General features: G+C 37.7%; 1 protein-coding gene across 3 annotated transcripts in view; it reads left to right on the top strand.

Moving 5' to 3' along the window:
• DHX9 (DExH-box helicase 9) overlaps positions 1-20,717 on the top strand; it is a 39,661-nt gene extending 18,944 nt beyond the window's left edge. For all 3 annotated transcript variants that reach the window (XM_020984370.1, XM_020984369.2, XM_078156459.1), the window contains 14 exons: positions 1,394-1,550; positions 4,968-5,068; positions 8,343-8,556; positions 8,773-8,867; positions 9,559-9,632; positions 10,047-10,199; positions 12,525-12,685; positions 13,096-13,207; positions 14,205-14,366; positions 14,472-14,599; positions 16,169-16,398; positions 16,527-16,642; positions 17,335-17,535; positions 20,067-20,717. In XM_020984370.1, coding sequence (XP_020840029.1) covers positions 1,394-1,550; positions 4,968-5,068; positions 8,343-8,556; positions 8,773-8,867; positions 9,559-9,632; positions 10,047-10,199; positions 12,525-12,685; positions 13,096-13,207; positions 14,205-14,366; positions 14,472-14,599; positions 16,169-16,398; positions 16,527-16,642; positions 17,335-17,535; positions 20,067-20,379 — 2,217 coding nt within the window. In that variant the 3' untranslated portion in view covers positions 20,380-20,717. The remainder of the gene's footprint in view (positions 1-1,393; positions 1,551-4,967; positions 5,069-8,342; positions 8,557-8,772; positions 8,868-9,558; positions 9,633-10,046; positions 10,200-12,524; positions 12,686-13,095; positions 13,208-14,204; positions 14,367-14,471; positions 14,600-16,168; positions 16,399-16,526; positions 16,643-17,334; positions 17,536-20,066) is intronic.
• The last annotated feature ends 7,021 nt before the right edge of the window (positions 20,718-27,738 follow it).

The raw sequence follows: 27,738 nt of genomic DNA, 5'->3' as shown, positions 1-27,738 counted from the left end.
AATATTTTTAGACTTTTGTCTGCAAAGCTTGTGTCCTTTTGTTCTAATTAAATTTTGTTTCTATAACAAAAACTAATATTTTCTCCTTCCTCACTAAAATTAAGGGAAAAAAGAAAAACTCTTGTAAATATACAAATTTCCAAATTGAACATGTCTTAAAATGTCTCATTCTTCATATTGATTTCATCTCTTCTCTCTAAATAGTTCAGTAATAGTTCAGTTCATATTATTTTGACAAATGTTCTTGAGGGATGGGCTTGATTTTGAGGGTGTCATTATTAAGTGTAATCATCAAGCAGATTACAACCATACACAGAGGATCCACGATTTTATCAGGTATAGGAACTCCTGACATATTGCAGTTCCTCTCTGGCTTAGTATAAAAATCCTAATGATTTCTTTGGGGCACAGAGAGGTTGTGTGAACTGTCTGGGGTCACCCAGCTATTATATGTCAGAAGAGGGATTTGAACCCAGATCTTTATAATTCTTAATCCCATTACACCATACATTATACCTTTCTACCTCTATGGTGAATACCATATTTAGCAAAAATTTTCACAGTATGACTAGGAAAGTATTGTTATAGTGAATAAGGCACAGGATCTCTCAACTATTTCAGAGTTTTTGTGTAAGCCTGATAGATTACATAGAAAAACCAATAGTGATAGTGGATTTTATTTTGTTTTCCTTGGAGTTTTAAAACGTCTCAAATCTAAGCTATCCCTGTCCACATGAAATATTTGACATAGTTTTTATATAAGTTTTCTTCATAATCATTCTTTCAGAATTATGTTCCTTCACCTCACAATCATCTATTTACCTAATTCAGAAATTCTTAACCTTTCTCAAAATGTTTTTAAAGGCAGACGTTTTGAAAGAAGTCTTAAAAGTGAAGGACTGAGCATTTCAGTGTTTTCTTTGGCCTTAACAATTTGATGGCTGCCGTTATAAATATCTTCCAAAAATTTTGTGCGAGACAAAAATTCTTAACATTTATTTCCATAAACATATTTGGTGTGTCCTGACTTACATATTTGTTTGACTTGACTCTCATTTTAATATTCTTCCAAATCTGCTCAGTCATTTTTATGGAGACATGAAATAATATATTCATTATAACATCCTATTCACTGTATCACATTGCAACAGAATTGGCCAGCTTTGAAAATACTGTTGTCAGAAGTGAAGTATGATGCTAATTTCTTTGTTACAAGTCAGTCCTGCAAGATACCAAAAAATTGTTCTTAATTCATTTTTATGTCTTGTAACTTTTTTCAAAAAATAGGAATACTGAGAGACTTAAATGAGAAGAGTAGCCTAGCTAAATATATTTTGATATTAAAATTACTGATAGGTTCTGTTTCTCCCATCTCTCTCCCCAATTTCTGCAGACTGACTTTCTTTTGGTGGTATTAAGGGATGTAGTACAGGCTTATCCTGAAGTACGCATTGTCCTCATGTCTGCTACTATTGATACCAGCATGTTCTGTGAATATTTCTTCAATTGTCCTATCATCGAAGTCTTTGGAAGAACTTACCCAGTTCAAGGTTAGCTACTAAATTGAAAATAAGCTGGTGGGGGGGGGGGTGTAGTATTTTTTAAACCTTTTCATTATATAATGATACCAATAAATTTTTGTTTTTCAGTCTTGTCCAACTCTTTGTGACCCCATTTAGAGTTTTCTTGGTAAAAATACTGGGGTGGTTTGCTATTTCCTTCTCTAGCTCCTTTTACAGATGAGAAAATGAGGCAAATAGGGTTAAGTGGCTTGCCCAGGGTCACACAGCTAGGAAGTATCTGAGGCCAGAGTTGAACTCAGGAAGAGAAGTCGTCTTGATTCCAGGCCTGGCACTCTATCCACTGTGCCACCTAGTTGCTCTTCTACTGGGTAAACATTCAAGATAACAGTGTTAGAGGTTAATTACCTTAGCAGTTACAGAGCAATATTTCTGAAATACTTGTTATGGTAGCAGAATTTTGACTTGTGAAACTACTGAGAAGCATGTGTGGTCTAATGTCTAAGAACCAGTGGCTTAAGATTCATGAGACCTAGGGCTTAGTCCTCGCTCCGCCTGATTTACTGTGTCACTGTGAGCAGGTTGGCTAACTTAAAGTTTCAGTTTCTTCATCCATAAAAAGAAGGGATTAGATTAATGGTCTCAACAAATTTCTTATATCTTAGAAAAACCAGGGCTTTCTGTTTGTAGACCAACATTGTCAATTGCAAATTAATGGCCAGCATATGTAAGTAGATGGGCAGGTAGGTGGCAGGGTAGATAGAGTGCCAGGCCTGGAGTCAGGAAGATTACTTTTCTTGAGTTCAAATCCAACCTCAAACACATAATAGCTGTGTGACCCTGGGCAAGTCACTTAATCCTGTTTTTAACTCAGTTCCTTATTTGTAAAATGAGCTAGAAAAGGAAATGGCAAACCACTCCAGTATCTTTGCCAAGAATACCTCAAATGGGGTCGCAAAAAAGTTGTACACATTGAACAACAACAGAATACGTAAGTAGAGAACACAGTGAAGGAATGAGGCAAAGTTAAGTGGTAAAGTCTTCTTAGGTGCAAGTGTCTTTCAGACCACTGCTTGGAAGCAGTCATTTAGTTCATGCAGGAGAGTTGATGTTATACTGTTTGTAACGTTTCATTTTAAAGATTACAAAAACTTTTTCTTTGTTGTTCAGAGGCATAGGTGAAAAGCTTGTGGTCACATAGTGGTTAGGGATCTTTAACCCAGGTCTTCTAGCTACACAAATATTCTTTCTACTGTACTATCTAGGAGACAGTGAGTAGGCAAAATGTGAAGTAATGAAATCTTAAACTATGGTGGTTTTAAAAGATTACAGTTAATCTGAGAAACCAAAAATTAAAAGTTACAAAGAAGAATGTGTATTGGTTAGCTTTGTAGGCATGTGGGAATTTGAGGTCTGCAACTTGTTGAGAAATTTTAGGTTACATTCACTGTAAATCACAGAGATAACCTCTGAACAAAGGTCTTTTAAAAATCTTGTGTTTTTAATATCCCCTTCATTTCCTAGTATACACCTTCCTCCTCTCATCACCAATGATTTTATAGAAAGAATAAAAAAAGAGGAGAATGCTTTTGGTTAACAAGCTTTTACGAAGTGCTTGCTCTGTGCCAGATGTTGTGCTAAGTGCTAGTAATACAAAGAAAGGTTTTTTCAGGTAGCCTAGTCCCTGCTATCAAACAGCTCGCAGTCTATGGGAAAGACAGCTCTGTAAAACAAGACAATTATAGTGCCATCCCTCTTATTTCCTGTTTACCCTATTCTTTGTAGCTTGTTTGTAATATTTTTTGTTGTTTCCTCTATCAGATTATGTGTTCTTTGAGGGCAAAGACTATCTCTTGCCCCTTTTTGGTATCCCTATCCCTTAGAATAGTGCCTGATACATAGCAAGCACTTAAAAAATATTTATTGCCTACTGGCAAAACATATATGGGATATTGAATGATAAACAGAGAATGGCCCTAGCATTTAAACGGCATTACAAAGCCTCATACAACATGGAATTTTAGGAAGTTAGAGGGCAGGAGATCTGAGAGAATTCTGGTAATGGGAAATAGCCAGTGAAAATGCAGTTGAGAAGATAATGTCTTCTTGTGAGCTACAATGTGGAAGCCTGTGTCATAGTGTAATTGGGGGAAGCAGGGTGTAAGAAGAGACAGACCAATCAGAAGACTATTAAATAGTCTAGGCATGAGGTGATAGTGGAGGCATGGTCAGAGGAGAGAAGGGCTTGTATGAGCTGGAATGTGCTGGTAAATGCTTAACAATCAGTCCTCTGTGCGGAAATGTGCATAACACACTTTTAAGTTTAATTTTCATCACTGTCGTAAGTTGAGACAATCAACAAAATAATAAATCTAGCCCTGAGTTTTCACATTTGCCAATTTCCTAGGTGCAAATGCTCTCACTGGAAATGTAAAATTGGTTCTTGAAGCCTCTTGGAGCTGACTCCATCCAGAAGATTCTTGTGTATGAGAGATGTTAGGAAGGTGAAGGTAGAATTGAGAGGACTTGGTAACAGAGTGGATCTAGAAGAGGGGTGTGAAAGAGAGTGAGGCGTTGAGAATGACATGCCTCAGTTGTGAACTTGGGTGACTGAGGAGAGGTTGGTGCTGTCTACAAAGCTAGTACATTCAGGAAAGGGGAAGGGCTGGTGAAAAAGATAATGAGCACAATTTTGGACATATTGAGTCTAAGGGACATTCAGTATGAAATTTTCAATAAATAGGCAGAGATGCAAGACTGGAAGTCAGGATACAGATTAGGGCTAGATAAGTATATTTGGGAATCATTCATCAATACCAAATTCTGAGAGCTCTCCCTGGCAATTAGGAAAGTCTAGGAATATTTTGACCAACTGAGACGGTAAGGATTGCTGTTCAGAATTATTTCCTGCTAGATTGGCAACCGCAACTCATAAATAACTGAAGAGGATTTCTTTAGTAAACGATTTGGTATCTCTTGAGTGTTTCCCAATGAATGAAAGTCAGAGGTGTTAATTGAAAGTCATTGCTGGTGGGGTTTGGGTGTTACACACCTTTCTGCTTAATACAACAGGATATCCTAAAAGTCTTAGTGAAGTTGTAAGCTTTAGCAGCTTAGAAGTACATTAAGATTTATCCTAATTTACTTAGAATGGTCAGTAGGGCCAAGTAAAACACACACACACACACACACACACACACACACACACACACACACACAACACACACACACACACACACACACACACACACACACACACACACACACACACACCCAGATGAAAACTGGGAAGTAATCATTAAGTTGTCTGACATTGAACCAAAATAGAAGTAAGACTGCAGGTATTGAAGGAGCATTTAATATGAACGTTGCTAACCTATTCCTTCAGACTAGCTTCATTTTGAAAAGTGATTGGTCATTTTACACTGTAACTGTTCGTTCCTTCAGAGTATTTTTTGGAAGACTGTATTCAGATGACCCAGTTCATTCCTCCACCAAAGGACAAGAAGAAAAAAGACAAAGATGATGATGGTGGTGATGATGATGATGTAAGTGGATTTTGTGATTCACTTTAGGTTTCATATACACCCATGCATAGCATTTTTTTTTCCAATTAAAATCTTCTCTCCAAAAAAAAGAAAAACCTGTGTAACAAATAAGCAATTAAAATAATTTTTTTGTCTGTTAGAATCTCAGCATCTTTCAGAGTTGTTTTCCTGGTTTTTCTATTCACTTATCTCATCAGTTCATACAAGTCTTAGGTTTCTCTGAAACTACCTTCAGTATTTATATACCATAATTTTTTTCAGTCATTTCCCAATTAGTGGAGCACTCCCTTTGTTTATAGTTTTATGTCACCACAAAAAGCTACCGTAAATGTTTTTGCACATAAAAGTTCTTTTCCTCTTTTTTTGGTATGTAAACCTAGAGGTATCATTGGTGAAAAGGAAGGGTATGTATGTATAGTTTAGTAACTTTGTTTCAAAGTTCCAACCAGATTTCCAGGAATGCTGGACCAGGGCTTGCTATTTGTAATGTGCTGTAAAGCTTTACTTTGTCAAAATACCCTTGATCAAGGAATTAGATACTTTTTTAATTGTCATTAAACATTTGTTGAGTATCTACTACATGCCAGGCACTGTGCTAAGAGTTGGGGGGGGGATATTCCTTTCCCTCGGGGGAATTACAGTCTAATGGGAAAAACAACATGGGAACGACTAAGTACAAACAAGATAGGGTAAATTAGAGATAATCTCTGAAGAAAGATACTAACATTGAAGTGGATCAGGAAACACTTCTTGTGGAAGGGTGTATTTCAGCTGAGATTTGAAGGAAGTCAGGAAATGGAGGTATGGAGAGAGAATTTCAAGTATGGGGGACAGCCACTGAAAAAATAGAGGAAATTGGGAGATGGAGTGTCCTGTTTTCAGAGCAGCAAGGAACTCAACATCCCTGGATCAATGTGGTGGGGAGGGGAACATTAGGTGTCAGAAAACTGAAAAGTTAGGAAAGGACCAGGTTACAAGGGTCTTCAAAAGCTAAACAGGATTTTTTCCTTTCCGTTCATTATTTATTTATCACACTCTTTAAAGAATTTTGAGTTCAGATTCTCTCCTATCCCTACTCCACCCAATGAGAAGGCAAACAATATGGTATCAATGATACTTGTTGAAGTAGTGCAAAACGTTGTTCCATATTAGCCAAATCTCTGTCCCCCTCAAGGGAAAAAAAAGGCAAGAAAAATAAAGTGAGAAAATTATACTTCGGTTTACACTCAGAGTTAGTTCTCTCTTTGGAAGTAGGTGGCATTTTTTCATCATGAATCCTTTGGAATTGTCTTGGATCACTGATTAGAATAGCCAGGTCGTTTCACAGTTGATCTTCATTACAACACCGCTGTTATTATGCACAATGATGTCTCAATTCTTCTTATTTAATTTTGCATCAGTTCGTAGAAGTCTTACCAAGTTTTACTGAAACTGCCCCCAGTCATTTCTTATAGCATGGTAGCACTCCATCACAATGATACACTACAGCTTGTTCAGCCATTCCCCAGTTGATGAGCATCCCTTCAATTTTTGCCACCACAGAAAGAGCTGTTATAAATATTTCTCCTTAAATAGGATTTTGTAATTAATCTTGGAGCAAATAGGAAGCCACTGGAGTTTATTGAGTAGGAGGGATGGCATGGTTACTGAAAGTTCACCTTGGCTGCTGAGTAGATGATGGACTAGAATGGGGAGATACTTGAGGCAAGGAGAGCAGAAGATTATGCAGTAATCTAGGAGTGAGGTAATAAGGACCTATGCCAGGGTGGTATCTCTGTGGGTGGAGAGAAGAGGAAAGATGGTACAAATAAATTGACAGAACCTGGTAACAAAGCGGATCTTTAGGGTATGAGTGGGAAGTTGAGGGTCATACCTAGGTTTTGTGCCTGGCTGACTTGAGAGGATGATAGTTCTTTCAGTAGTAATGGGGAAATTTGGAAGAGGAGTACTTTAGGGTAAAAGATAATGAGTTCAGTTTTGGAAATGTTTAATTTAAAATATCTATAGGAAATCCTGTTCAAGATGTTGAATAGTCAAGGGGCAGCTAGGTGGCGCAGTGGATAGAACACCGGCCCTGAATTCAGGAGGGCCTGAGTTCAAATGTGGCCTCAGACACTTGATACTTACTAACTGTGTGACCCTGGGCAAGTCACTTAATCCCATTGCCTAGGCCCCCCCCAAAAAAAAGTTGAATAGTCATTTGGAGATGAATGACTGGAGGTCATTAAAGGTTAGGACTGAATAAATCTGAGAATCATCTCTATAGAGATAATTGAACTCATGGTAGCTAATGAGATCACAAAGGGAAATAGTATAGAGAAAAAAATAGGATTAGGACCAGAGACTTGGGGTACATCTGCAACTAATGCATGGTCTAGATGAATATCCATCACAGGAAATTGAGGAGTGATCAGACGAGTAGGAAGCAAACCAAGGTGGAGCAGTGTCAGGAAATGCTGAAGAGAAGAAAATAATTGACAGTGTCAAAGGATGCAGACAGGTCAAACAGGATAAGAATCGAGAAGTCATTTTATTTAGTAAGGGGTAACTTTGGAGGAACAAGGTTTAATTGGATGATAATGAAGTCTGTAGCTGGACTGCAAACGCTTAGGGGGAAATACTGATTGTAGACAAAAAGGAAAGGATATAAGACAATAGCTAGTAGTTCATAATTATAAACATTAGAGAAATAAGTGATTCCGTAAAAAAAAAAACTCAAAGGGGAATATATTTCACTTGGTAGAAGGAAGTCATAGTTAGACATTTCAGAATCTAAAAGAATTTTTGTCTGACATTCTAGAAAAACTAGAATCAACCACTAGGTAAAGAGAACTGATTATAAATATAAATATTCCTCACTTTCACAGGAAGTGTTTAAATCAGGGGTGGGGAATTTGGGGCCTGGAGGCCACATGTGGCCCTGTAGGTCTTTAAGTGTGGCTCTTTGACTGAGTCCAAGTTTTACAGAATAAATCCTTTATTAAGGGGATTCACATGTGTGAGGGCCACATGTGGCCTTGAGGCCCCAGGTTCCCCACCCCTGGTGTGGATCATTGTCCTTCAATCTAGCCTAGGTTTGAAAGATCAAAAAGATCTGAGTCCTCAAAAATGAGTCTTTAAATTGAAGGGGGAAAAAAGTAATGGCTGTAGTCAGATAGGCATAATTTACTAGCTAGATTATGTTGCCCCATCATTTTAATAGCTGCTAGATCTAGAAAAAGGACAGTGCTGTATTGATAAATTATAATTTTGGGAAAAAAAACATATCTTTCAGGCAAACTGTAACCTAATCTGCAGTGATGAATATGGTCCAGAAACAAAGCGTTGCATGGCGCAGATGAATGAGAAGGAAACTCCATTTGAACTTATTGAGGCACTTCTGAAGTACATTGAGACACTTAATGTTCCTGGAGCAGTGCTGGTTTTCCTTCCTGGCTGGAACTTGATATATACTATGCAGAAGCATTTAGAAATGAATCCCCATTTTGGTATGGCTGTCTTAATTTTTCACTTGTCTCACAGTAGTAAAGTATATGTGTGCCTATGTTTCAGACAGTGTAGGGAAAGTCATTGGGAACTGAATGTGGAAAAGATGGAGTTAGAATTGTAGACTGAAGTTCAGCATGTATGAAAATGCAGGTAGTAGGAGAGGAAATTTAAATCAAATTCTTGGTTTCGATTCATGTTTCCTATTTATGTTTTAGGAAGCCACCGGTATCGGATTCTGCCCCTGCATTCTCAGATTCCTAGAGAAGAACAGCGAAAAGTATTTGATCCAGTACCAACTGGAGTAACCAAGGTAGAAATCGAATAATAAAGTTGACAGCATACAGTTTATAATAAATACAGTAATTATGTACTTTAGGCTCTTCATCTTTTAGAAACTTTTGTTATGGTCCCCTTTTAGCTTTCTCCGCTAATTTATTCTTCACATAGCCATCAATAGTCTTATTAGGCATTAGTATTGTTTTTATTACGTTATATATCCCTGAATTTTGTTGCTATGTAATATTGCCTAATAAGTCTGTTTTGATGGCTATGTGAAGGGTAAAATGGAGTATTTTAAAGCACCTTGCAAATATTAAAGCATTTTATAAATGTTAGCTATTGTTTTCAAACTATTACTTGTTTCCCAAATTCAAATTGACATTTTCAGCTTTCATGTGTTTTTTTAAAGGCTTTCCTCTATGTCTGGAATGTACTTCCTCATCTTTTTCAGAATTCTTTTCCTTGAGGCTCAGATCAGATGCTATTATTTTCTCCAAAACTTTCCCTTATTTCCCACAACTGAGTGTCCTAGAATGCTTTGAATTTATTTTCCCCATCACACTGAATCTTGTTTTATATTTCATTATTTGTTGTTTATTCTGATAGAATATAGCCTCTTTTCAAGACGAGATTCTTACTCAAGTATCTAACAAAATAATATGCACTTGGTAGGTTCTTAAAGTTTATTGAATCAAAATCTATTTAACTCTTTACCTTTACAGGTTATTTTGTCCACAAATATTGCTGAGACCAGCATTACCATTAATGATGTCGTTTATGTTGTTGACTCCTGCAAGTGAGTTCCTAATATATTACTTTTGTCCTGAAAACAATAATTTATATGTCTAGAACACAGGTCAACAATCTTCGCTGTATTGCCACTGTAGGATCCTAAGTCTTAGACAGGTTTCCCACTATGATTCCTAATTTGTCTCTGAGCAGTATGTTATAGTGGGTATGTAAAAGTGTTTGTTTCTAATGGCTTTAGCCTACAGATCTATAGGAAATGGGGTTTGGTGTTGAAGGGTACTGGAGAAATAAAGGGTTAATTTCTAATTCTGTCTCGGATTAGTTAAGGAATCATAAATAATGGCGTCCTGTATAGTTGTGGTTATTTGGACATCACCTTGAATGACTTAATCACAAATAAATAATGTGATAATGTTCTGAAAACTAGTATTTCCAACTCCTGGTTATTTCTCATCTTTAGGCAGAAAGTGAAACTGTTCACCGCGCACAATAACATGACCAACTATGCTACAGTGTGGGCGTCTAGAACAAATCTGGAACAACGGAAGGGACGAGCTGGCCGCGTACGACCTGGCTTCTGTTTTCATCTCTGCAGCAGAGCTCGTTATGACAGGTAAAGCCCTGTGTTATGTGTGTTCAGGAGGATTCCAACTTATTTTAATAACTGAAAATTTAATGTTTCTGTGGGATATTGAGAGCACTTCATTAAGAATGTGTCATAAGTTGCAAAAAAATTGAAAAGGAACATCTGACATATTGAAGATAGCAAGTGAGACGATTAAAAGTGTTTTTCACAAGAAAGCTTAAATGAGTTATATAAAAGTATGTTGGATACTAAACTGCTGTACAAATGTGAGGTTTTTTTAAAAATAGGGATCCACATGAGTTGTTTCATAGCAGCTACTGATTTAGTAGGGTATTTTATTATTTCAAACATTTCCTAATATGACGTTCTAACCAACCCTTCTAGTGCCATTCCTTATACTAAAGAATAAAAAAAAAAAGAAATGGTTCAGCAAATTTAACCTGTACATCACCCAAGTCCAACATTTTATGTAGTTACACATCTGTAGTCTTCCACAAAGAGAGGGAGATGCATTCTAATAACTCTTGGGATTAGGCTTCATTAATGTTTGGCAGCACCTCATTTTCTTGTTAAAAAATAAGCATTGATGTCTTTTGGTTTTGTCACCTGTGTTTCCTGCTGTAATCCTTTTTTCTCTTCCCTTATTCCAAAAAACATAATTAAGCAAAACTTTAAAAATCTGACATAGTATTGGGTGTTTTACACCCGTGGATCCCCATCTCTGCAAAGGAGCAGGGGAGGTCTCTTCATTTTCTTTAGGGACAAGCTTAGTTGTATTTTGTGTCATTCAGTTAATACTTAATAATACTTAACATTTACATAGTGCTTACTATGTGCCAGGCACTGTGCTAAGCACTGTACAGATAGTTCATTTGCTCCTCAAATTTGTTTCCTCCTTGGGAGGTAGGTGCTTTTATCCCCAAATAAGGAAACTGAGATAAACATACTAAGTTACTTGCCCAGAGTCACAGATAAGTGTGTGAGGCTGGATTTGAACTCAGGTTTTCCTGACTCCAGGCCTTGCACTCTATCCATTGTGCCACCGAACTGCAATTCTGATTGTTTTGCTGTTGTACTTTCCACTTAAATTATAGGCATTGTGTATATTGTTTTCCTAGTTCTGCTTGCTTTACTTTGTATTAACTTCATCATTTATGATTTCTTAAAGCATTGTAATACCTCATTATATTTATCTACCACTTTATTTAGGCATTTCATAATTAGTGGCCATCTAGTTTATTTTAGTTCTGTCTTACAGTGAAAAGAATATAAATATTTCTTATATGGGTGGGTTTTTTTTTTCTTAGGGTATGGTCCTAGTAGCACTTCCAACTGGGGAAAAGGTCACTCAGTTTAGTGACTTTGGGGAGTATAGCTCTAAATTGTAGTGCTGCTTTTCCAGGGAAATTTCGGTTACCTGTCAGTTGGAAATACTGTCTTTGGATATTTGAATATTAGATATGAGGTGGACTTGCTGCATTTGACCTGGGAAAAAAATGGAACTTTTCTTATTCCTTGTTTTCAAATGACAGATGACTAGTTTCTTAAAGCCCATACTAACGGAACACAGGCTCTGACAGCTCTTACCAGGTTCAAAAATCTTTGAGTAAGGGTTTGAGTAAAGATTTTATGCTTATCTCTTATCTTTTGACTAGCCTAACTTTACCAGGAGGTTGACCATTCAGTGATTTATTTTTTTAGTTACAGACACTCATAAAAGTCTATTAAAGCATGACTAAAGGAATTGCAGGTTTTCTAGTAATATAGTAAACATAATGATAAAACATCTGAGTTTTAAGATAATTTAGGGTTTTCAGTTACTATCAGAATGAGTTTACTTAAAATGTCAGCAATTTTTTAGCAGTTTTGAAAATCACCTTTCCAGCCATTTTTTTTAGAGTGTCTTCCTAATAATTTAAGACTGTGGGAGTAGAAACTGGAGATGTCAGTACAGTTCAGAAGGTTTGGTATTTATATAATTCTATTAAAGGATATCTCTGGAACCCCATGATATTTCACCTTAGCAAAGCTTGAAAATAAACCTCACTGCTTCTACATCTCTTATGTGTAGCTTTCTGGTGTTGTAATTAAAGGCTTTAGGAGTTGACCTGAAGCTCTGATGATTCTTGAATGAGAACTTTTTCTGGAAAAGCCAGTGAATCATTTTAGTAGTTTGGGGTGGTGACTATAACACACATGATGAACCCATCACCCTAGAGGATAACAATAAAATGCTGGTTAAAGGGTGAAGGGAAGGTGGGCTAATTTTAAAGTAGCGAGAGGGCCCTTTCTCCCAAGGTGTTGACCATATATAGATATAAAGTTAATGGTTAATTTTTGTATTTCTCCTAGACTTGAAACTCACATGACCCCTGAAATGTTCCGAACACCACTGCATGAAATTGCTTTGAGTATCAAACTGCTTCGTCTAGGAGGAATTGGTCAGTTCCTGGCCAAAGCAATTGAACCACCACCTTTGGATGCTGTGATTGAAGCAGAGCACACCCTCAGAGGTATCAGTATCTATTCTTGTTAATTGGTCATTTCATGTTAGCTAATAACTTTGAAAAGTAGTAATAGTAAAAGTTTGCTGGGCACTCATTACCCTATAGAACTAATAGTCTTAAGCCATTGGTATGAATAGTTGTAAGTACCATAATGTCAAAAATTAAGCATGAATCAGTGTAGTAAAGGAAGTTTCACTTTGGAGAACAAGTACTGGAGTATGGGCTACTTGCATAAAAGTTTAATATAGTATTCATTCTGTTTGGTAAATGTCTAATAGTTTGATGAGTGAAGAAATTTTAACTTGTTTTTCCGGAAAATACTAACCTAGCTTTTTGTTCTGCATCGCAGAATTTGTATCTTGCATCATTAAAGTTTACTCATTTTATTCCTGCTGACAAAAATATCTTCCCTGCAGAGCTTGATGCACTAGATGCTAATGATGAATTGACACCTCTTGGAAGGATCCTGGCTAAACTCCCAATTGAGCCCCGCCTTGGCAAAATGATGATAATGGGTTGTATTTTCTAGTAAGTATTTCTGTTCTCCCACTGTTAATTAAATGGAAAATAGGTTAGAGGATGCCTTGGAAAGGGGGTAGGGGGTGTTAAGGAAGAATAATTGGACACAGAGTTACATGGCTTATATGGACAAATAAAGCCATATCATATTCATAAGTAGGCTGTAGTGATAGGTTTGGGATTTTTTTTTAAGATATTTAGTAAATGGGGGAAAATGAATGATTATAATTGGAGCTGAATTATTTGAGTTAGAGAAAATAGAGCTGCCCCAAGAGAAAAAAGAATACTAAATATTCCAGAAGAATAGTTAATCTGTCAGTAAACATTAAAATGCCTACTATGTTCCAGGCACTGTGGGAGTTTACACTCTAATAGGAAAAGACAGTATACAAAAGTTAAAAGAGGTGACGGGTTAATTCATCTGATGGCATGGTGGGGAAGGCAGAGATAGCCCAGAGTAATGCAGCCTGCTGAGAAATGAGATGATCTGACCTAGGCTTCTTAAATGGAAGGTTTTAGAATTCATACTTCTACCCTCCAGTCAGAGGCACTGAGGGTGGTGATGAAGTGGAGTAATCCCAAAGCTGATGGGATATTGTAGGTTGATGAGGTTTTCCTAAGGCCTGGTGGAGAAGGCAAAGATGGCCCAGAATTATATAGCCCAAAGAGAAATGAGCTGTAGAGATGTCATTCAGAAATTATATGTATCAGAAAGAGGTCGTGTTGGAGTGGTATGGTAGGTCCATTTTGCTTAAGAGGTAAAATGAAAAAGGAAAGCTGTAATATTCAGTAATATCTCATTGCCCTTTACATAGTCTTGCCTTACATTATCTTATTTGAGCTTGACAACAGTGGGTTTGAGAGGGATAGTACAAGAATATTAAGTGTTATGTGGAAAAATTGTGGCCACTGATAAAAGGTGGTTTCCATGTACCCACTTTTGTTAGATCTGTTACAGCTGCTGACAACAAGGCTCCCAACCAATTCTCTGTCTGCTTCATTTTAGCGTGGGGGATGCTGTGTGTACCATTTCTGCTGCCACTTGCTTCCCAGAGCCTTTTATCAGTGAAGGCAAGCGCTTGGGTTATGTCCACCGCAATTTTGCTGGAAATAGGTTTTCAGATCACGTGGCCCTTTTGTCAGTGTTCCAAGCCTGGGACGATGCCAGGTATGTTAATAAAATGGGAGAACCATGAGTGTCCTAAAACTTCTGTTGTGAGAACTTAATAATGTTACATTTTCACATCCTACTGAGTCTTTTTTCCCTTTTTAGAATGGGTGGAGAAGAGGCAGAGATCCGCTTTTGTGAACACAAAAGACTCAATATGGCCACACTCAGGATGACTTGGGAAGCAAAAGTTCAGCTCAAAGAAATTCTGGTTAATTCTGGGTTTCCAGAAGGTAAGACTCATGAATTCCTAAGATAAATATTCGGGTGATTATGTGTATGACTTAACAGTGTTCTCTGTGCCTTCAGGCTTGGTTGCTTCTCAGAACTGTTGAACTCAGTGCCAGTGTTCACAGTCCTGCACCCCTGACAAAGTGAAAGTAAGCATTGAAAGACCACTGCAGTAATTGCAATATTCTTACCTGTAACTACCTTTTCTAAGGAACATTGGATATGATACTCAGAAACTGGAGTGCAAACAAATTTGACTCATTTTTTTCAGCAGTGATCCAAGAAAAAATGATAGGCTTGTCCTCTGGCAAGTTTTAGACTTATTGAAATACTAATACTATTAAAATTTAAATGACTTCAGATATACAGACAAGTTCTTAGCTGGCATGAATTAGAATAGTATTATAATAGTTTATGTTGCCAACAATAATGACACACCTCACCCCCAAAGTGAGTTAGACCTGAGCTTTTATACTCTTAACTCTACAGAATGAACATTTCATTGAAAAGTTATTATGATCTCACTATATTCAGTCCTGGTTTCTGGGGAAGATACAAAATAAGCAAAATGGCTCCTCTCCACCCCCATGAAATTTACAATCTAATAATACATGCAGATTGTAATGTGATGAATTCAAAAGTGAGATCCAAAGTGCTGTGAGCTGTTCAGTGAACTAAAGATAATTGCTGGCTAGTGAGATTGAGGCTCTTTTCCCTCTAAATACTTTGTTTTGTTTGAATAAAAGTTCTCTTAATGCCACTGAATTATTTATTTTTAATCTAATAAACTAAAATATAGCTTGCATATGTTGTGGCACCTCAGTATTTTCCATATCTGGTTTTAAAAGAGCCTTGTTCTGAAGAGGGCTTTAAAAAGATAATGGTTTTCCGAAAGTACTGAGAGTTATTATTTAATGGAAAGGAAGGAATCTTATTTGATTGGCGGCAAAGCAAATGGGAAAATAGTTTGGATTTTAAGATGGTTTATTAGGTCATACCAAGGAGCTCTTTTAAGCACTAGCTAACTTCCTTGATCTTGAATTTTCATAATTGCTTTTCAGAATCAGGGTTAATAATATTCATTAAGTCTAAGATAGGTGATATCAGTACAGAATCATCTATTCTGAGGTCAGATCAACTTGTTTCTTCAACTATGGTTCTCATCGTACAAACTTAGCTCTTATTTTGAGAATGGAAGGGATCATTTTGCCAACTGACATCTTAAGAGAAAAGGAAAGGGAGCAAGCATTTATTAAGTGCCTTTTAGGTGCCAGGTGCTGTGCTAAAAGTATAAATATTTCATGTGCTGTAAGAGCAGAGACCTTTTAAATTAACGATAGGTGATAAAATACAGGACCTAACACTTAACTTGAAAAATTAAATGCTTATTAATTTTTAAAAGATTTCATTGTAAATTAGTCTATAATTCAAGGCCTTGCAATAAAGAAACTTGTCTAAATAACGTCAGTGAACATTGTCCAAAGTCTCTTGAATACTTTTGATGACAACATAAATATATGGGGAAATATCCAACTTTCTGGTCCCTCTTCCCCTCTCATTTTTTTCTGCAGAATGTCTGATGACACAAGTATTTAATAATACGGGACCAGATAACAATTTGGATGTTGTCATCTCTCTTCTGGCCTTTGGTGTGTACCCTAATGTCTGCTATCATAAGGAAAAGAGGAAAATTCTCACCACTGAGGGGCGAAATGCACTTATCCACAAGTCATCTGTTAACTGCCCCTTTAGCAGCCAGGACATGAAGTACCCATCTCCTTTCTTTGTATTTGGAGAAAAGGTAAGAAAAAAAGCATTGTCTAAATGTTTCTGTTAACAGGCTTCGTTTTGGTCTATTGAATTATTAATTCTTGGCATATTGAATTGCTTAGCACCTCTAATCAAAACTGTTCCCTTCTCCATCTGCAGATCCGCACTCGAGCCATCTCTGCCAAAGGCATGACCTTAGTGACCCCCCTACAGCTGCTCCTGTTTGCCTCTAAGAAGGTCCAATCAGATGGGGAGATTGTGTTGGTTGATGACTGGTATGACCTTTCAAGATTGTATCAAGTCTTAGCTAAATGTTTACATAGTTTAGGGCTGATAAGAGGATGCCTCAGATTTGATTGAAAACCGCCACTAACATCAGTCTAAAGCAAAATTCACAATTTGCTGCTTGAAAAATTGCTCCAGAATGCTATTTTATTGAGATTACTAAAGTTTTTTTTACAACAGTGTAGCGCAGCTTTTATAGTATGCTTTTTTCCAATAGTAATAATTCATAGTAATATAAAATTCTTCTAGAGATGAAATAGTTGAAACACATTCTTGTGTTTGCCCCGACCCCTCAGCTCCCCATCTAAGAGGGAAAAGTAGATATGTAGTTGTCAGCCATTAATAAACGGAGCTTTGGGATCCCCTTCTAAAGCTTCTCAAGTTCATGAATGTGCATGGCATTGAAAAATGATACAACATGGCTCCCTAAGCCTGTTTTTCCAACAAAATGGTAGGCACAAGATCCAGCCATTTTCCTTTACTGTTAAAAAAGCTCTGGAGGAGGTGCAGGTGCACATGCACACTCATACACACACTCCAAAACACTGAGAAGAGGGTGTGCCAAAAGTCTTAATATCGCTCTTGGCTATTTAAATAATGTGGCATAAAGGGGAATGAAAATCCAGGTGTTTTCTGGCATTTTTTCCTAACATTTAAAATTTTCATTACATCTTTAATTTAGGATCAGACTACAAATGTCCCATGATGCTGCTGCTTGCATAACTGCCCTTCGAGCAGCCATGGAGGCACTGGTTGTTGAAGTAACCAAAGAACCTGAAATAATCAGCAATTTGGATCCCTCAAATGAGCGTATGCTGAACATGATTCGGCAAATCTCCAGGCCTTCAGCTGCTGGCATTAGTCTCATGATTGGCAATGCACGGTAAGTTTTATGTTTTTCTCTTTTAAGATAATGACAAGTATCAAATAAGAGTCACAAAAGTTCCCAGTGTTCCATTTATTAAGGTCATCTGGTCTTACCACTAAACACCCTGCCACCTACCTCTGAAGAGATTTGAGGCCCAGAGGGATTAAATTGATTAGTAACTGTGAGGACTAAAACCCCAGACATTTGGGGAGATGTCCTGTACTTATTGTATTCTGTTACTGCACAGAGTGAAAGTAAATCACGTTATTTTCTCAGTTGGTAGGCATTAGGATTAATCAAATATGTTTTTCTTTGAAGGGATTCTGTATTTATAATCTAGGGCTTTCGTTCTGTGTTTTGGCTAAAGAACAGTAACCATGTATGACTTCAAGGGTAACTTGAGATCATCGGTATGTGAATGTGCTTTTTTGTAAATTGAAGAATGCTGTGTGAAGACTTAAAAGATTTGTCAGAAAGACTTTGCAGTTAGATAGGACCTGCCAGAGCTTTTGCTCTGTTGGCACAGTATTATAGAGAAGCCAGCTTCATCACAGTGATACAGCAAATGAAATTGTTTATGAAGTGCTATTTAACATGAACAGAAGGGTAGATTATAACAAACATTTATTAAGTTTTTATTGTGCTCAGTACATAAGATGTGAAGCATTTACAGGGATACAACTACTTGGTCTGTTGGACAGAACAGTCTGTCAACAGTATGAAGGAAGGATTAGAAGAGGGGGGAGGCAGGATAACTTAAGTGTTAAGAGGTAATTATAATAGTCTGGGTAAATCATAAAGAATGTAGCATGATGAGGTTAGGCACCAAAGCAGGATATCAACTTCACGTGGTTTGGGAAGGTGGAATTGACCAAAATTAATTGGGTATTTGAAGTAAAATGGAGAAATTAAAGATCACCTACCTTCATTGTGTGCAATCATAGAGTAAATTACATGGTGCTACAGACAAATCACACAGCAAGCAGCAAGTTTAGAGGGAAGGGTGAACTTGGTTGTATACGTCAGGATTCAAAACGTATATGGAGTTATTTGTAAATAGTTGAAGCTGATGTGAGTGAATTGGATTGCCAAAGGACAGAAGGCTAAGTGATCACACCCTTAATGGAACCAGCCACTTTATAGGTCAGGAAGCAGATGAGGAGAAAGGTAATTAATAAGGTATGATTAAAACTAGAAAAACGATGTCCCTGAAGGTTAAGGAAGTAGAAGGGGGAGCAAAAGACTGGTTAGAGGCATCAGTGAAAATGAGAACTAGTTAAAAGTCATTGCCTGCTGGAGATCATTGGTGTCATTTTGAAGAGCAGTTTCTGTTGAGTGGTAGGGCCCAAGCTAGATTGAAAAGTGATTTAGAAGAGGGTGAGCATTGAGATGTGAGAAGAGCAACGCAAGTGGAGCTGTAGCTGGAGCAGAGGGATAAGGGGAAGAATCTTTTAGGATTGAGACTCGAATGTGGTTGTAGGCACCTGAGAAGGTGGACAGGAACGAGAGTTAGAGCTGAGGGATTAGCCTGAATGAATTGTAAAGATCTCTTTTGCTTGAGGAAAAAGTGGGGCATGGGTGATGATGCTGAAAATGGTTTGAGGATGGGGCGTGGGGGTAACTATGTAGCCTCAGATATCATCAGATGACTTTATAAAAATCCATTTATAAATTGAATTACCTCAGTTCAGATGTGGACTCAGATACTTGACACTTATTAGCTGTGTGACCCCCTAGGCAAGTCACTTAACCCCAATTGCCTCACCAAAAATTGGGGGGGGAAATTGGCAAATTAAGTAGCTGCTAGTTAGTATTAGTATTTTTGTGGTATCAAACAGGTGAATGCAATGAAATTTAACTTGCATTTTTTTGATTCATTATTCTAATACTGCAGCATATATTGTAGTGATCTAGGTGCTTGTTTTTATAGGCAACAGAAAAAGTTGATTTGAATTGTAGTTTTATTGCTAGCTTTTAGATATTGATCCCAATATCTATTGAGAAAATGCTGCAATTTGAGCTTACAATTTCACAGTGCAAAACATTTAAAAAAGGAACAAGTTACTGAAAAACTAGTCGTTGCTTCTTAGTCCAGTAGCCAGTTACTCATTTTTTTTCTTGCATTTTAAAACTCTTCTCCACTGTCCCCTTCCAGAATATGTGCCTACATACTCAAGTCTCAATCCTAATAAAAAGAAAAAAGCCTTCTGGCTGATCTGGTTACTGTACCACCTCTCTTCTTGATAATGAGTAACAAGATTGAATATTTTGTTGCTGTGTTCATTTGGCTTTTTTCCAGCAAAAAAAATGTTATTTGCCCATATTTGTTACTTGCCAGCCAATAATGCACTGACAAGTAGGCACAGCAGTAGATTTCAGTGAACTGAAGAGAAAATATTAATGTGTTTTTTGTTCTAGTAGTAATTTTTGCCTTGTTAGTGTATTTTAAATAAAAAAAACCTTGATCACTAATTGAACTAGTTTGACCATATTGGATCCTACATTTGTATCTCTGTATTTGTTAAAATTGTGTTTTCCTTTCCTAGGTATGGAGATGGTCCTCGCCCACCCAAGATGGCTAGATATGACAATGGAGGTGGATTCAGAGGTCGAGGTGGTCAGCGAGGTTCTGGCTATCAAGGTGGAGGATACGGTGGGAGAGGATATGGTGGGGGCGCTAATTCTTACCAAGGAGGGTATGGAAGTGGAGGAGGATACAGGGGCTCAGGTGGTGGTTATAGAGGATCTGGAGGAGGCTACAGTGGAGGAATGGGTGGAGGAGGATATAGAGGGTCTGGGGGATTCCCTCGAGGAGGAAACAGAGGTGGTTATGGTATGGGTTTTGGAGGTGGCTTTTGAGGAAATAATCAACTGCTTTCAGAGCTCTCTTCATCTCCCAAGTAGTCAATACTAAAATATGCATGTTACATTTTTTCAAGAGATTTGTTTGCTGCCATTAAGGCTAAAATCTATTTTCCACTCACTGTGTTGTTCAATGTAGTTTAAAGAAAACTAAGTATGTAGGTATATTGGTGATTTTGTTTATTATGTAAAATATTGATGATCTCCTATTACAGAGTACCACAGTTTGTATTATTTTGTTCTTAATAAAGTAAGTTTTGTTTTTTGAAATTAATGTGATATTTTCTTGGCTTTAGTTTAATACTATGGAAAATAAAATATTACACTGCACCTAAGTCATGTGTTTAATCATTGCTTTTGACACACTGAATTATGTTTACGAGTCTTTGGGGAATAGTAATTATATTCTACCAGTTAAACTAATTAATTTAACTCAGACTTTAAGACAAAGCATCTCTTGAACATTTAGAAGTGAGCAGTGTTGTGGTTTTTAGGTTTTGTTTTTGGAGAACAGCAAAGTACTGTTACCAGAGAGATAGCATGAATGTCTTTGAAACAAAGCTGTTTTTAGTATATTACTAGCCAGTGCATAATTCATTTTTTTACATCTGCAAGAGACTAACTTGACTACAGTCTAGAGCAGAGCCTCTTAACCTTTTTTGTATCATGGAGTCTAGTGAAGGCTATTAATCCCTTATCAAAATGTTTTTAAATGAATATACTGTATCAACACATCCTTTAAATTCTTGAAACAAATTCTCAGCCCCCCAGGTTAGGTCAAGTCAACAAGCATTTGTAAGGCTCTGTGCTAAGCATTGGGGATAGAAAAGCAAGACAGAGCTCCCTATTCTCAAGGAGCCAAAGGGGGAAACAGCAAGCAAACAACCGTATGCAGATGACGTCGACAGAATAAACTGGAGGTGATCAGCAAAGGGGCATCAGGAAAAGCTTCTTGTAGAGGTTTGAAGGAAGCCAGAGGAAGGGTGAGTAAGGAGGGCTTCAGGCACAGGAGGATAGCTCATGAACATCCTCAGAGCCAGGAAATGGAAGAACAAGAAAGCCAGAATCAGTAGACTGGAGGGTAGGGGGGATGGAAGGGTGCTCGTGACATGTTTATAGAGAGTTTTGTTTAAAGGTTGCTCAAAGTTTATTCATTTTAAACGTTGAGAACAAAGTTAGTGAGACTTCTCAAAAGCACATATGTGATTTGATTAGTTTGAAAAGTGTAGGGGAGGAAAAGGGGTGGAGATCTGAATCTCATGCCACTTCAGAACCTGGGAGCTATAGGGAGGGTGCTGCTGCTTTTCATGAAGAAGGCACAACGGTGGTTTTGCTCGACTGGCTGATGGGCCTCGAGCTAGACTGTCTACCAGTGACTGTGCCATGAGCAGCCTGGAATGTTCCCAAGTACTCTGGGGAGTCCAGTACAGCAGTTTAAAGATAATTTTCCAAAGAAGCTTACCTAGCAGTGGGCCTGGGTTCAACTTTGGAAGATCATCATGGCAGAGAAGTACTTGCCCAGAGAAGTACTCATTTCCACAGGAGCTGTTGCTGGAAGTGGAACCTATGTGGGTTGCTAAAAATCAAATCTCTGGACAGTATTGCTTATTTTTGCTTCTTGCAATGATGTAAATCTTAGTGTGACTGCTCCTGAGCAGCCACTATCAGGCAGTGGGTGGATCTAGTTGCATTAGGAAAAAAGTTTGTATGCTTTTAAAAGACATCAGAAATTTTAATAGCAAGTTCAAAAGGATCAATAATTGTTCATTTATTTCTCCTTTTGAAAGTACTGCATATTTTACTCTTCGGAAGAATATTGGGGTTATTTATATTCCTTCCACTGCAGGGTTGCAACCTTCCCTTACTTCATCAGCTATGATTCTTGTCTGTTTCTCAAGATCTTCATGGAGGGATTTACCCAGTATGTTGGAAGCCCAAATTTTTCGATCTTTTAGTATCTTGAGAATATCAGTATTTTGGCTTGCCTAACCACTGCATCTCCTTTTTAACTTGATCACACCCATACTTAATTTTGTTATTTTACACTTCTTGAATTCAAGCCATCAGCAATATGCCAGTCCTACCATTTTCATTTGGGTTATTTTTAATATGTGAGGTGATGATAATCTGTTTGTCAATAGCTTGTTTTATGTTGTGCTTTCAAAATGCTTTTTTTTCCTCACAAAAACTGTGAGGGAGAAATGTTATCATTTTACAAATAAGGAAACATGTTCTTAGATGGTTGTCAGAATGCATCTCTTTTAGGATTGCAATGCTCTTCTTAGCACATCAGATGGACTTTTGCCACATCAGCTAGTGTGTGATCATTGAAAATGCTTAATTTTCCAAATGAAATCTGGCCACATCAATCCTAGGTGTATCTTTTACCTGTCATGCCAGTACAAGAAATGCTAATGAAGAAATTTAATGGGTGACCTCTCAATGTGTTCAAAATCTGGGCTGTGCACATTTTTCATCCATTTTTGTTTGAATGGTTCAGCCAGTCTCATGGATTTCAGTAAAACTTTGCATTGTTCTGGGTCTTGATAAAGGTAGTTAGTACTCATGATTTGCAAATAGAACCTCACCATTAATAGCAAATCCTTTTGGTCCTTGTAATTTAAGGCCCTGTGAGAATTCAACCCTGAGGCCAAACTCCTATTGATAATGAAAACCTATCTAAGGTTCCTCAGTGATTAAAAAACTCCCCTTTCGTCATGCTCTCCCCATCCCAGTGATTTTGAACTTCAGGCTGTTTTCTGAACCTAGTCTATTATCATGCCAGGTAATTTCCATCAGCAGCTGTTACCTTTTGATTCCAAGGAACATCATAATCCTGTGTGGGGTTTACCCTGGTAGTCCCCACATGTGCATTTTTTTAGCTTCCTTTTTTGTGTTATTTACAACACTAAATTGTAAACTCCTTGAAGACAGGGACATTTTCTTATTTGTATCATGGGCACATAATATATGTTTGTTGGATTATCCCCTACTGCACTATCCTTTATTTCTATTCCCACAGTCCAACTTCCCTAAAACCTATCTCTAAAGCCACCCATTGTGCTCTTTGAAATACTTACTCCAATGGCCAACAAAATTGGTTTTACCTTAAATCTTTTCTTTACCACTCCTTTCTTCTGGCTCCCACTGAGACTTGGCTTCCCTCCTGATGACACAACTTCCCTGACCCACCTTTTCAGCACTGCTTGCATACCCCCCAACTCACTGGTAAGGTAGAAGAACTAGACTACTCCTTACTCCACATTGCCACTTTAAGGTTCTTTCTTTCTCCCTCCCTTCCACCATCACTCAATAATCAAAATTCTGGTAGCTGTTATCTACCACCATATTCCCCTTCAGTGTTGGTGTGCTCAGTGCCTGGCTCAGTCTTCCAACTTCTGCCTTCATACTAGGGGACTACAATATATTGATACTCCTTCTGTTTGCACCCTAAATTCATAGTTCTTCAATTTACTCATTTCATATAACCTACTCCACCCCACCTCAACCACACACAAAGATGATCAAAGCCTTGATCTCCCCCTCACCCACAACTACACCACTTCCAAGTTCATGAACTCTGAAAGTCCCTTATTGATCCCAATCTTCCTTTCCCTTGCCACCCCAAATCCTATTCTTTATTCTCCCTGTGACCTCCAATCCCTTCCATCACTTAGTTCTTCTCAATCAATAAGCATTTATTAAGTGCCTACTGTGTGTCCGGCACTATGGATACAAAGAGGCAAAAGAAAGTCCCTGAAGTTTACAAGCAACTGGAGGGGACAACATGCAAATATATACAAAGCAAGCTATATACAGGATAAATAGGAAATGAAAAGAGGGATGGCAGAATTGAGAGAAGTTGGGTGAGGCCTCTAGTAAAAGATAGGATTTTAGTTGGGACTTAAAAGGAAGCCAGCAAGATTGGTAGAGTGGAGGAAGGAGAGCATTCCATGCCTGGGGAGAAAAAACGCCTGGAGCCAAGAAATGGAGTCTGTTGTTCATTGCAAAGCCAGGAAGCCACTGTTACTGAATTGGAGAGGATGTGTTAAGGAAGAGTCAGAAGCCTGGAAAGGTAGGAGGGGCCAAGGTTATGAAGAGTTCCAGTAGAGAGTTTTCTGTTTTATCCTCAGTGCTGACACATAGCAGATGCCCAGTAAATATTTACCGATTGACATTACATGATGACAAACATCTTTAGGAAATACACAGCTTTAAGGGTTTGCTATCAGTACTTCAGCTGAATATCTGTCTCAGACTCTACAAGGATTTTGTCTGAATTTGACATTTAAAAGGCACTTTGAAGTTTACTTTGCCAAGTGAAGTATTAATTTTAAATCAGCATTTTATACTGATTACTTCTGTCATATGACCCATATGTGTCTGGTGTAACCCTAGAAATATTCACTCTAAAAAACTGCCTCCCAAGAATACTACATTCCCTTTTAAGTTTTTGCCCAAAATGGCCTTCATATATTTGTATCATTTTACAGGAATAAAAAAAGTGGCATGTTAGATTACTAGATAACAATTGGAACAGTCTGGACTGAAAATGACATTTGTGTTACCTTGAAAAAAAACATCTATTACTTGAGACATTAATTTTTAAATCTGTAGGAAGTTAAGCACTTTGTATCTAAATGTTATTATTTCTAATTGATAGCTAATCAGAAGTTAGTACATTAATACCTCTGTTAACAAACATTTGGCCTTTGGCATCTAATATTAATAATGCCAAGGATACTGCCTAGGAAATAATCATAGCAAGTACACCAGCCAACAAACAAATATGCAGCTGAAGACCTAGAGGTCATGAGAATTGTACTGAAGAAAACAGCAAAGAAGGGGGCCTGTTCCTGGCAGAGTTGATGATGGTTAGGATGGAGCTACTGAGAGCATGACACAAAATGCTTTTGTGCTAGTATCATGGCAACTACCCACACTGTCCTGAGTGCCACTTCCAAGGGAGCCAAGATAATTTCAGAGCACAGAACAGTGAAAAAGACATTTCAAATTAGAGGAACATGGGTTTGAAAAATGGTTCTGCTATCTTAGGATTGTGTTACCATGGGCCTCAGTTTTCAAACCTAAAAAGACAATGTTTAAAACTCCAGTCCTCTCCCATTCTAAATCTATTCATCTGAATCCTACCCCCTTCATCCCAAGTCACTAAACAAACTTACCTTGAGGTAACAGTTTCTGTATTTTCTGTAAGGCATAGTAAAGCACCCTGCAGATGGGCTTCAATAATGCTTTTCAGGGAGTATACTTCTTGGGGTAAAGATTTTTCATTTTCTGTTCTAACTGGTTTCCTTTTAGACATCTTTTAATTTATATTGTTACAATAATTGTATGTAATGGGGGATTTTTGTACTACTTCATTCTGGATCAACTCATACAAATCTTATATTTCTCTGAATTCTTAAATTCATTTTTCAGCGCATGATATGATTCCATTACATTCACATATCACAGTTTAAGTGGCAATTTCCTAACTGATAAGCATCTACTTTGTTTCCAGTTTTCTGATATCACAAAAAGTGATATGAATGAATATACTGGACCCTTGCTTCTTCATTTGACCTTCGTGTATATGCCCTTTACTTATATTCTTTGCTTGCTGGACGCTTCTGGTTCTCAGATCTCCTAGAACCTCATACTTTCCTCCATCCTTTATTGTTTCTGCAACAGGTGGAACCAACTAGTAAATCCTATCTCCAATGGCACTCTGCTTGTACTGGTAACTACACACAGCCGGTAAATCAAGACTCTGTCTTCCTTTGTTAACCCTCAGATTATATTAATTCACACAGCTTGTGAGGTAAGGTTTTTAAGTTATTTCTCTAGGTTAAAAAATAAACTTGCTTATTTTGTAATATTATTTTAACAATAGGTAGGGTATAAAGCAAACAACATTTAAATACTGTTTATTTTATCCCCAATCAAAAACTACACTTTTCAAAATGATTTGTGCTTTATCACATCTCCGATACCATTTTTGTGGTTATTCTCTGGTCTTTTCTACTTTCTACCTCAATGCTGCCACAACTAAAACTGGTTTTCAGAACCTGAATGTTCCTTATAAAAATCCTATAAAAATTAAAAGTTTTTTCAAAGCATCCCAAAGATTAACATACTTTATAAAGTTTGAGGGGTAAATTATTTGTTATTGCAAATTATTAAGCATTTAGGTAAGTCAGAAATAGAGAATGTTACTAGTTGTAGTATTAAAATACACGGTATCTGTCACTGAATAAATTTAAAGTATTTTAAAAAACATCACATCACCTTTTTATATTATCATTAATATTCTTCTACTCAAAACAATCATTTTGATTACCACTTTTAAGTCTTTCTCTTATAGATCATGGATTCAAAGTAAAAATATTTGAGAATTTTTTTAACTGAGTGTTACTGTATATCTGTTATGAGAGATAGAAGTTGTGTTGGTATATCTTTATTCAAATTTTATTCTAAGAGTTCCTGGAGGAAAATGGCAGAATAAGGCAGGAAATTACCTGCCTCTCCAAAATTCTCCCACAAACAAGATAAAATATCACCTTAAAGTGAACTTTGAGCAGCAGAAATAATTAAAAGTCAGGATAAAACAGTTGTCTAAGACAACCTGGGAGGACCTTAGGAAAGACCCAACTTCAGGGGCAGAGGTTTGGCCTTGTTGAAGTGCTCACACCTCAAGCAAACACCACTGAATTAACAAACAACAAGTCCGGGGGGCTAAGCAGCTGCCTTAGCTTCAGGAATTTTCACATCAGAAGCTATAGGGCAGGCCTGCACAACATATGGCCTGTGGCAGGCTTACAGACTGCCAAAGGATTCTAGGTGGCCCGCAAAATATGTGGAGGATGTAAAACAGGCCTGCACAACAACTGAGCTGGACTGCTTTGGCGGGCTGCAGGACATGTGTTGTGCGGGCCTGGCATAAGGGTTGAAGAACTGAGTAAGGGAAGATTGAAGGACTCTCCACTGTCACATTAAGCCAGGCCAGTTGTGCTGGTCAGGTCCAGTTATGGCTGACCAGATACGATCCTGGGCAGCAGCTGTGAGTGGGATGAGCAAGCACACACCCTGTGAGTGTGGTAGCAGAGTGGTGGGGACCCTGCTTGCTGTGGGCACTTACAGGAGAGTAGAAACCCTGGTTTGCAGCCCAGCTAGGGACAGCAGGGAGCAAAAGCAATTGCTGTGACAGCCATGGCCCAGGGCAGAGAGAAGTGCCTGAGGTCAGCCCCCAGAGAGAGCGCAGAAAACAACAGTAGGAAAAACCTGAAGCCTGATGCAATATCCCCCACACCTCAGGACCAGAATCTGACTATTATAAATAATAAGCCACTAAAAATA

The sequence above is a fragment of the Phascolarctos cinereus genome, unplaced genomic scaffold (assembly GCF_003287225.1).
Source record: "Phascolarctos cinereus isolate Bilbo 61053 unplaced genomic scaffold, phaCin_HiC Scaffold_5;HRSCAF=322, whole genome shotgun sequence".
Lineage (NCBI taxonomy): Eukaryota > Metazoa > Chordata > Mammalia > Diprotodontia > Phascolarctidae > Phascolarctos > Phascolarctos cinereus.
The sequence above is the reverse complement of the archived record's forward strand: the minus strand, read 5'-3'. Positions and strand labels throughout refer to the sequence as shown.